This window comes from Syngnathus acus, chromosome 19, assembly GCF_901709675.1.
Source record: "Syngnathus acus chromosome 19, fSynAcu1.2, whole genome shotgun sequence".
NCBI classification, from domain to species: Eukaryota; Metazoa; Chordata; class Actinopteri; order Syngnathiformes; family Syngnathidae; genus Syngnathus; species Syngnathus acus.
The window spans coordinates 3,951,120-3,961,990 of NC_051103.1; the positions used below are offsets into that span (position 1 = coordinate 3,951,120).

A 10,871-nucleotide genomic window follows, 5' to 3' on the forward strand; every position below is an offset into this window, starting at 1 on the left:
CCAAATCAACCTCTGATCTACTCAGTTTGAGGTTAATGATCAAACAAAATAGTAAAAACTTTTTCAAGTCCCAGCTCTTGGTGGTTTTTTTTGGTGGTCTTCACCCTCATCTAATCTACTCTAATCTAATCTAATCTTGGGCCTTCTCTCAGAAATCAGCATTGTCAAAGTTAACCTTTCACCCGAGCAGACGCTGTTTCCTTTCAAATGTTTCAAGTTCTCCTCTCGTTCCAGTGTATACATTAGTCACGCTCTATGACTTCAGACATGATGTTAGTTGTGTCAGGACCGCAAATACGCCAACGGAATCTGCTAACCATCAATCACCATTTCACACACAAAACAGCTCAACGCAAAAGCCGCATTTGTGGAAAATATTAACGCGAAACTCGAGCATTACGCTGGCTGCGACCGGCTGACGTCTTGAAGAATGAATGCATCTTACATGCAATTTGAACACAAATGCATCATGACACAGCACTATCAAGTCAAGATATCCTATCGCTGGGTCTCCTCCCTCACTGATTAACTGTATTCAGACGGGGTGACGTACACACAAGTCAGCACGGCACGCTGCTGCGACCGTTTTGAAACATCCATCCATCTCGTCATCCATCCTGATACTGAGCCACGTGTGGCTCATAGTTTGGAGAACAAACTCACCTCTAACCTGTCACAGTCCCAATGTCGGTCACCTGCAGTTCCGCCAGTGTTCTCAAGGTGCTTGAGGTCAGTCTGCCCAGAGGAGAGAAGGAAGAAAAGTTCACTTCATGTTGACAATTTCCTGCCCCCTTCAGTCTAACAAATTGCAACACACAGGTTTGTCTTCTTTATTGCCCTTTAAGACCCCTTAAAATGCATTACAACAGAGAAGGATAGTTGAATGGCCACAATAAATTGCAAACAATTCATGTAGAGTAATACTATACACATTCAAATAATAATTAAAACAATTATAGTGAGATTATTATTTAAGAGCATTTAATTGTTCTGCGCAACATACATTACGTAAATCAAATCTTAAATGTCTAAATTGTCCAATGGCAACCTCAGATGAAAATCAGTCTGACACAAGGTGGGGGGGGCACCAAAATGAATTATGGTGGACACCTGATGACAAGCGAGCTCACACACACACACATCATGGCTAGCAGTGCGCAACGTACACCCGAGATTGGCTTCTCTAGGCCATCACACTCCTTTCACACCTCACAGAATTCCATTACAGGGGGAGCCACATTCAATTATTTGGGGATTGGAAGACTGCAAAAAAATCACTTGCAGAAGCCACGCAGACTGAGTCACATGCTCACACTCGGAATACAAAACAGCAGTAAACACTTTATGACTTCCCACCTGCTGCTCTGTTGGCAAACTTAAACCCCGTTGGCAGCGCACATGCGGACACTCGTACTTCCTAGCTATAAACCAGCCATCGGTTTATCAGTCGCGTAGGATGCACTCTGTCAATAAGTTGCCATTTATGTTCGGGTGTTTCCATAGACATCAGCAAGACTGTGCAGATATGGCCTATCATTGTCAAACTGTCATGATAAAGATTTATGGACATCCAGCACGATGGAAGATCTACTTTGAGATCAGCCAGTGTGTTTTCAACCCAATGTGGCCATGAACGTCCAATGACCGCCTCAGAGATTGAAGGTTCTGTTGAAGCACAGCGGTTCATTCGGTTTTATTGAGCAAAGCGGCATTTTTTGGTGATTATTTGTGACGCAGTAGAACAAGAGCAAAGTTAATTTACATGTCAAGGCCGGGAAATATTCAGGCCGACACGTGCGCTGTCATGGGTGGTGTAAATCAAAAGTGTTAATCGATGTGCGTGAGTGTATGTTAAACATTAATGAGCCCTAATAATGATCATTATTATCATGTATCCCTTCTCATGACGTGTTTATGGTATTTCAGTGGACGATAAGTACGAGAAAATAAAAATATTTACACAGTGCAACGGTCCTTTTAGTTTTCAGCAACATTTAGAAACAAAGTCTTTTTTTCATAACACTAAAGGGTGGGATTTGAATATCCACTTGAATTTTAAATATCCACTTTTTTACACACACATTTGAATAGCAGATTATATTAACTGGTGCAAATTTCAGGATATATAGATGATCTCTTCATCGGGAAGGAGTGTGAAATTTAATTCTTAGGGTTTGCGTGCGTCTCACTTTTCTAATTTCCCTCAGCCCGTCAAGCCTCTGCTTTCCACTAACCATGACTAGAGCCCCCCCCCCTCTCTCTGAGCCTGTGTGAGAGAGAGAGAGTGAAAGAGAGAGAGAAGGCGTTAGTGGTGCTGCGTTCAAGGGTGGGGATTGCGTTCGGACTCAAGTGGAGGCTGCGTGTGGGCTGGGTCACACTTGGACTTTAAAAGACACTCGCCGAGCTTGGTGACCAGTCAAGAGGTGCTTGAGTCAAAGGTGTTTTTTTTTTTCATTTACACTTGCTGCTGGAAGGCAGACATGGACAAGTTTGTGTGTTCAGTTGTGTTGGTGCTGCAAGTGGTGCGGCATGGTGTCGCTCTGCCAGACAGATGGCTGCCAGGGGAATATTCCAACACGCTGGCCGATGCAGTCAAGTTCCTCAAAAACTACAACAGTACAGCGGAGGAGGTTTTCTTCCACAGCGTGTCGGCCAGCTGGAACTACAACACCAACTTGACAGCGTACAACTCTCAACTCCAGGTAAGGTCGCTCCTGGAATAGTTTCCTGCCAATGTGGTGTGTACACTCCAGAGCACTGCTTGATTTCCAGAATTTAATCGTCGGAAAAATTATAAGCGGCCAACGTGCAAGCTTTTATAGATATAAACAGATCTTTTATTTTTTTTTTTTGTCGTTGTGGTTTTTCTTAGGGAAGTCATGACATTAACAGTAGACTGCAGTGAGTTGCCATCACATGATGCCCGAGGAAAAAAGGGCAGTGGCACGCACCAGTGAAGCCAAACAGACACTAAAAGAGTTTCGAATGATTATTAAAAAAATAAAAAAGGGCTTACTCTCTCTTCTGAGGCTTTTATTGTGATGTCCGTGCTTGTACAGCTGTCACAACAGGAATTCTCCAGGCTTGGAGAACAAGTGGAGATGCGAGACCCCGCCGCGCCGCGCCAACATAATGTGTCTTGAGGCTGTAAGATGAACAACAAAAGTAGAACGGATCAGAAAGTGGGATGGGAAGCCATTTAAAGCCATCATTTTAAATGGAAAATGATCTTGCAAAATTAAATGCAAGTTAGTTGGCTGGTTAAATGTTCATAATGGAAACCAATTAGTTTACACATTCGCCGCTTTTACCTCTTGCTGGGAAAAATAAGCGCGTTTGCGACAGAAACACGGTCCAGCCTAATCACAACGCGTGTGCAAATATTTTCCCATTTGTGATTGAGTCACTCTTGACCTTGAACAGCATTGCAACATAGCAAAATGCTTCATCGGTCCAAAAAAAAAAAAAAAGTAAATACATCATGGGAACGTACAGCGTGATGATCTTGTGAGAATTTAGGAGGGGGTTGTAATTTTGCACAAGCAATTCAGTAATCCCCCCACATTTGACTGATTCCATGTTTATAATAAATAAAAAATAATAATTATCCTGAGCCCTCCCAAATTCCAAAAACTTGTTTACTTCCAAAATATGCAAAAAAAGCAGCGGGCAGCAAATAGCGCCACGCTTGCATATTTCTTACGTGTCCTTCCCGGTGTGCTCAGGTAAACGCATCGTTGGAGGAGCAGGCCTTCACTGAGGCTTGGGGGATCAAGGCCAAGCAGGTGTTCACCAGCGAGGTGCTCAACACGCTTGAACCCAAAGATAAGAAACTGATGGGCAAAGTCATGGTTCTCGGAGCCGCCAACTTGTCTCCTGAAGAAAGAGGAAAGGTTGGTCTCCAATGATTTGGAGTTATTCTCCAGTGTTAAAAGGATTGACCGATGATTTCCTGTGTGTGTTTGTGTGCGCAGTACAACACAATTCTCAGCACCATGGACAGTATTTATTCCACGGCTAAAGTGCATCCGCAGCCAAACGTCAGCTGGAGCCTGGAGCCCCGTGAGTAAAATCGATTGTAAAAGGGGAGGTTCGCGGAGGGGAAAGTCTTCTTATCGGTTCCTGTAAGAGTAACAGGATGGGCAAAGTTACTTCACAGAGGAAGTGTTTTGAATGTTGAGTACAACGCTGGAACAACAGCGCGCTCAGTGTGTTGAACTGTGGGGTGCACTGGGAACAATGGCCTGATGTTTTGTCTGCAACATAGCTCAGTGTTTCCCAAGCACTCTCATATATATATTTTTTTTTTCAATTGGCCAATCCAATTTGAATTTGAACCCTCAAAATTGTGATTTAAGATGTGATTATATTTATGTATTTATTTAATGTATTTTATTTATTTTAATTTTAATTTTTTACTTTTATTTTTATTTTCATTTGTATTTTTATATGCATTTTTTAAATTAATTTACGTATGTATGTGTTTAATTATTTAGCCCATTTAATTTTGTTTTATTTTATTTATATAGTGAGTATTATTTATCGTGAACAAATAAATACATACAATTGTTCACCACTCATGTCTGTCATCCTCATACCTGACTTTGGAGGGAAAGGAGAACTTCGGCCTCCCTTGTCCAAAGCTAATCGCACGTTGTCCCTTGCAGATCTCAGGGACATCATGGCCACCTCGCGGAGCTACAAGAAGCTTCTGTACGCTTGGGAGGGCTGGCATAACGTGTCAGGTGTTCCCCTCAAGGAGCACTACCCCAAATTCGTGCAGCTCAGGAACAAAGCCTCACGAGCTGATGGTGAGCAAAATACAACAATGTTCAAGAAGATATTATAAAACAATCTATCTCTATTTTTGTAGGATTTAAAGACACGGGGGAAGACTGGCGCTCTTGGTACGAGACGGACAACTTCCAGGAAGTCATCGAGGGCTTGTATAAAACAATCGAACCTCTCTATCAGCACCTGCACGCCTTTGTGCGCCGACAACTCTACAAGCAGTACGGTGCCAAGTACATCAACCTGCGAGGACCGATTCCCGCTCATCTGCTGGGTACAACAACACTCTAGTGGCAATCTGGGAGGCGGGCGGGCAGGCGGGCGGGGGTCAACACGCTCCAGCGCCAGCTTATCTGGTCACGGTGGACGTACACGCTTCAAGCAGGCATTTCCTATGGAGCCGGCCAGAGCGCTATGCTATCCCATAACAAGGATGGATTGTTGTTTGAGTGTGTTTTCGTCCTCGCCCTCAGGAAACATGTGGGCCCAGACCTGGAACAATATCTACGGCTTGATGATACCATTTCCTGACAAACCCAACCTGGACGTGACTGGAGAAATGGTCAAACAAGTAAGGGAGGGGCGACAAACACCTTAGAGTAAAACGGTCCTTTTGAGATCGATGCCATTTTTTTGTGTTTGGCAGGGCTACAACGCTACGAAAATGTTTCGTGTGGCCGAGGAGTTCTTCACATCGTTGGGTTTAGCCCCGATGCCTCAAGAATTCTGGGACGAGTCCATGCTGGAGAAACCCGATGGCCGTGAGGTGGTGTGTCACGCGTCTGCTTGGGACTTTTACAACCGCAAGGACTTCAGGTAATCAGGATTTAAAGACAGCTTTGGTGCAAAGAAAGATTGTGGCGGGAAATACTTGTGCAGGATCAAGCAGTGCACCACCGTGACCATGGAGCAGCTCTTCACCGTCCACCATGAGATGGGCCACGTACAGTATTACCTCCAGTACAAGGATCAACCCGTGGGGTTCCGTCGCGGGGCCAATCCCGGATTTCACGAGGCCATCGGCGACGTTCTCTCTCTGTCCGTCTCCACGCCCAAACACCTGAAGACCATCGGACTGCTGGAGTCGGTGACGTCTGACGTTGGTATAAGAGACGACGACAATCAGATCATGAAATGGAAAAATGTTCAACTCAAATTCCACATTGTGCTCCTTCAGAATCGGACACCAACTACCTGTTGAAGATGGCACTGGAGAAGATAGCCTTCCTTCCTTTTGGCTACCTTATCGACCAATGGAGATGGGGCGTGTTTGGGGGCAACACCCCTCCGGAGCGTTACAACTCGGAATGGTGGTACCTCAGGTTGGTGAACCTTATTCCTATTCAAATGTACCACAAAGGCTTAAATGAACATTTTCTTTCACCATGTGTCATTTCAAAGCGAGCACAAATGTTTACACTGAGTAACTTTCCATGACTGGTTCCTTGATCCATCTGTTTTTTATTTCTTCTCTCAAGGACAAAATATCAAGGTATCTGCCCACCCACCAAGCGCACCGAAGAGCATTTTGATGCCGGCGCAAAATACCACATACCTGGAAACACGCCGTACATCAGGTAGCCTCTTATTTTATCTACTGCAAAAATAAACAAAAGTGTTTTTAAAATATTAGACGCGTGTGTGTGTGTGTGTGTGTGTGTGTGTGTGTGTGTGTGTGTGTGTGTGTGTGTGTGTGTGTGTGTGTGTGCGCCTTGAGACGTTACTTTCTACACACAAAAAAATGTGCAAGGCAAAAAGGAAATAACGCAAAATGGGAATTAAACGTCTTATTGTACACGGTGATCTTAACGCATTCATCGGAATGGGATTTTCGACAATACCAAAGCTTTACAATAACAGGAAACTCTCTGCATGGACACCAGCTGCACTTACTTAACCACAAAAGAAAGCAACAAGTGCTAGATGAGGCATTTTCATTGCCAACTTGAAAAGATTGTTTTGATTTTACTCAGATGGCATTTGTGGGTTATCCGCCGCATTCACTCTGTGCTTGAAGGAAGCAATGCAATTTGTTATTGGTCTTCCAGGTATTTTGTTAGCTTCATCCTGCAGTTCCAATTCCACGAAAAACTGTGCCAGGCAGCCAAACACACGGGAGACTTGCACACGTGCGACATCTACCGCTCTGCAGAAGCGGGGGCCATTTTAAAGTAAGTGTTATATCACGAGGTGGGTTAATTTCAGGAGAGCTGCTGCTGTTCAACAAAACATCTTTCTAGAAATGTTCTTCAGGCCGGTTCCTCCAAGCCTTGGCCTGAAGTGCTCCAAGAGGCTTTGGGTACAAACAAACTGGACGCAGGTTCATTGATGAGATACTTTGACCCCATTATCAAGTGGTTGGAAAAACAAAATGTCGACGAGGTTCTGGGATGGCCTGACTTCAACTGGGTTCCACCCATTCCTGAGGGCTACCCAGAAGATATTGGTAAGAACCAAAAGTCCTGGAACCACACGACATAGAAATGTCCTTGATTGTTGTTCTTGTCCGTGCAGATAAAAATACAGATGAGCTTGATGCCAAGAATCTTCTGGATGAGTATAACAGTACAGCTGAAGTGGTATGGAACGCGTACACGGAAGCTTCGTGGGCGTATAACACGGACATCAATGAAGCCAACAAGCAGATCATGGTGAGGCCTTGGCTCTCTCTCCGAATGGAACCGCTGCTAAATATAAGCTAATTTTGTCCACCAGCTTCAGAAGAATCTGGAAATGTCAGCCCACACTTTAAAATACGGCCAACTGGCGCGGCGCTTCGACACGGAAGACTTCCAGAACGACGCCGTCAAACGCATCGTTAAGAAACTCAGCGACATCGAGAGGGCCGCATTGCCGTCAGCGCAAATTGAAGAGGTTCTTTGTGTCTCACAAACATTTGTGAGAGTCAAGCTGCTGCTCCAACTAAGCAAATGTTGATCTTTTAGTACAACAACCTCCTGTCAAACATGGAGACCAAATATAGCGTGGCAGAGGTCTGCAGAGAGAACGGCCAATGTCACCCACTGGATCCTGGTAAGAACCAAAACTCCTCAGTTGACGCCACAGTGAGCGAACACGTTATCTTTCAGACCTTCAGAAGATCATGGCAGAGTCCAGAGATTACGATGAACTCTTATTCGCCTGGAAAGGCTGGCGAGATGCGGCCGGCAAAGTGCTTCGCTCGGACTACCAGCAGTACGTCGAACTGGCCAACCAAGCTGCCAGACTTAACGGTAAGACCTGAAGATGAGCATATTATAAAAGTCGATTACACAATCGTATTCTTCTCTGTAGGTCACAGCGACAATGGCGCTTTCTGGCGCTCTCTGTATGAAACGCCCACTTTTGAGCAGGACCTGGAGAACCTTTGGAAGGAACTCGAGCCGCTCTATCTCAACGTCCACGCCTATGTTCGCAGGGGTCTGTACAATAAGTACGGCCCGAAGCGCATCAACCTGAAGGGACCCATACCTGCGCACTTGCTAGGTAACCTAGCTGGACTTATATTTGAAGTTCCTTTCATTTAATCAGAAAAACCACAAGCTGTGGAATTCCCACTCCAGTCAAACGGTTCTTTTGTGTGGCCACAAATATTCCGTAGTTGGCTGTAGATGTCTTTGGAATTGGGAAGGATTTTCTTTTCTTTCAAGAAACGTCAAGCGTGAGATTGTGTGTGACACTTCCACATAGTTAGGAATGAAGGAATTCAGCTTGGTGAATAAACATGACAGAGCGGAGGTGAATTCTTACGGTGAAATTGTGACGCTTTAGGTAATATGTGGGCGCAGACGTGGTCTGGCATCATGGATCTGGTCATGCCTTATCCACACGCCACGCAAGTCGACGCCACGCCAGCCATGGTGGCAAAGGTACACGTCAAGTATAATGAAGAAATATTATGAAGTGTAATTTTTTTTTTTTGACCTGCACCAAGGGCTGGGATGCCAAAAGAATGTTCCAGGAATCCGATAACTTTTTCACCTCTCTGGGGCTGCTGCCAATGCCAAAAGAGTTCTGGGACAAATCCATGCTGGAGAAGCCCACCGACGGACGCCAAGTGGTCTGCCATGCTTCGGCATGGGACTTCTACAACAGAAAAGACTTCAGGTAAAATAGAACCACCCATGTTTGAAAATGTGATGCGACTGAACGTATGTCACGAAACCCAGAATCAAACAGTGCACCGTCGTGACCATGGACGACTTGATCACCGTCCACCACGAGATGGGCCACGTCCAGTACTTCCTGCAGTATAAGGATCAGCCCGTGGCGTTCCGTGAGGGCGCCAACCCTGGCTTCCACGAGGCCATCGGCGATGTTCTGGCCTTATCCGTGTCCACACCCAAACACCTGAAGACCATCGGCCTCCTGGACAAAGTGGAGAACAATCACGGTGAGTTAGCAGAAACTGAAATGTATATGTGGATACACACAAAGAACTCCTCCTTTTGACTTTCCAGAGAGTGACATCAACTTCCTGATGAACATGGCGCTTGATAAAATCGCCTTCCTACCTTTTGGCTACTTGATGGACCAGTGGAGATGGAAGGTGTTTGATGGTCGCATCCCGCCATCTGAGTATAATAAAGAGTGGTGGAACCTCAGGTAAGAAAATCCCTGTTTGAGAACCGCTGAGGCACATTAATGGTTGTTTTTGAAACGCAGGATGAAGTACCAAGGCCTGTGTCCGCCCGTCCCCCGCACAGAGGATGACTTTGACGCAGGTGCAAAGTTCCACATCCCTGCTAACGTTCCATACGTGAGGTGAGCGTTGTTCTGATCCATCACCGATTAATCGACAAACATATAAGCATGTTTATGACAATGATATGATCACCTCCTCCACAGGTACTTTGTAAGCTTCATTATCCAGTTTCAGTTCCACCAGGCCCTGTGCAACGCCGCCAAGCACGTGGGGCCCCTGCACACATGTGACATTTACAAATCGAAGGAGGCTGGAAAGCTTTTAGCGTGAGTGTACACTGCAAAAGGTGAATCGTGTCTTAAAGTCAACGTGGTTATGATGACGCCTTATCTGCAGAGACGTGATGAAGCTGGGTTTCAGCAAACCTTGGCCCGAGGCCATGACCATGATCACGGGCCAGCCCAAGATGAGCGCCAAGCCACTCATGGAATATTTCGAACCTCTCATTAAATGGCTGGAGCAAGAGAATAACAAGAATAAGGACATTCGAGGGTGGCCCGATTACGACTGGAAGCCTTTGAGTAAGTATTGAAATAAGTCCGACATATGGGAAGCGCATCGAGTTAATCTTCTTCCGAGAGGAAATAGTAAAAAGATTTGCTGGCGGACTATTTGGGGTTGCAGTTTACAACGCAATCTTTCTCCCGCTTGTTTTCCTGATGAGATCCTGTTGAAAAGATGTGGCCAGATTAGATTGATGGGAGTGAACGAAAGCGCCAGGGAGAGACAACAGCAGCTGTTGTTTGTTTGGACAACACGCACACACACGCAGTTTGGGTTTAGTCAGCACACTACCTTGCCTTCTCGTCAGATTTTCATTTCGCATGAAGTATCGGTTGGCTGGTATCGGATCCGTCAAAACTGTTCAATTGAAATAACAACAACGTGCTTACTCATTGTTCTTTGCACATCCAGACGATGAGCCCAAGGTGGACTTCCTAGGAATGAAGGTAGACAGTGCATCTGCCGTTGCGGCCCAGTGGGTCCTGTTGGTCCTGGGTCTGGTCCTGCTGGTTGCCACCATCTTCCTAGCCTACAGATACAGGAAGTCAAAGAGGTCCAGCAGGTCGCTATCAACAATAGAGCTCAAGCAAAAAGACTAAAGAGCAACAGGGCAAAATGTGAATATCGCTGTGTTGTTCTTCTGTACAGTGCATCTGATCACATTTGATTTGAAAGTATTTGTTTTGTTCAGTCTTGTATATTTACTGTACACTCCAATTATATTTTTTTTGCCTATGCAAAATAACATTTTGTAATTTATTTGTAATATGTTAATATGTAGGGAGGATATATTTGTAATGTGTAAGCATTTTTTTTTTTTGGGATGTTTCTTATTTCTACAATTAAAAAAAAAAAACGGACGTACTTTGTC

General features: G+C 45.0%; 1 protein-coding gene and 1 long non-coding RNA gene across 3 annotated transcripts; one reads left to right on the forward strand and one right to left on the reverse strand.

Moving 5' to 3' along the window:
- Positions 1–93: 93 nt before the first annotated feature.
- On the reverse strand, positions 94–4,721 carry LOC119138198. Its single transcript, XR_005101093.1, has 4 exons — positions 4,599–4,721; positions 3,704–4,122; positions 3,017–3,145; positions 94–735 (listed from the first exon to the last, which is right to left on the reverse strand). It is a non-coding gene; the product is annotated as an uncharacterized LOC119138198 (long non-coding RNA).
- On the forward strand, positions 2,322–10,865 carry ace (angiotensin I converting enzyme (peptidyl-dipeptidase A) 1). 2 transcript variants are annotated; one of them, XM_037277769.1, is made up of 25 exons: positions 2,322–2,702; positions 3,726–3,893; positions 3,975–4,062; positions 4,668–4,811; positions 4,874–5,065; positions 5,265–5,362; positions 5,438–5,607; positions 5,671–5,894; positions 5,969–6,113; positions 6,270–6,368; positions 6,840–6,962; positions 7,032–7,237; positions 7,306–7,442; positions 7,507–7,665; positions 7,737–7,824; positions 7,881–8,024; positions 8,086–8,277; positions 8,563–8,660; positions 8,726–8,898; positions 8,961–9,184; positions 9,252–9,396; positions 9,457–9,555; positions 9,640–9,762; positions 9,833–10,017; positions 10,403–10,865. In XM_037277769.1, exons 1-25 carry the CDS (start codon positions 2,481–2,483, stop codon positions 10,597–10,599), a joined length of 3,843 nt encoding a protein of 1,280 aa, XP_037133664.1. In that variant the 5' UTR covers positions 2,322–2,480; the 3' UTR covers positions 10,600–10,865. The 2 variants fall into 2 exon arrangements, with proteins under 2 accessions (XP_037133664.1, XP_037133665.1); XM_037277770.1 differs by having other exon boundaries at positions 2,481–2,702; positions 10,412–10,865.
- The last annotated feature ends 6 nt before the right edge of the window (positions 10,866–10,871 follow it).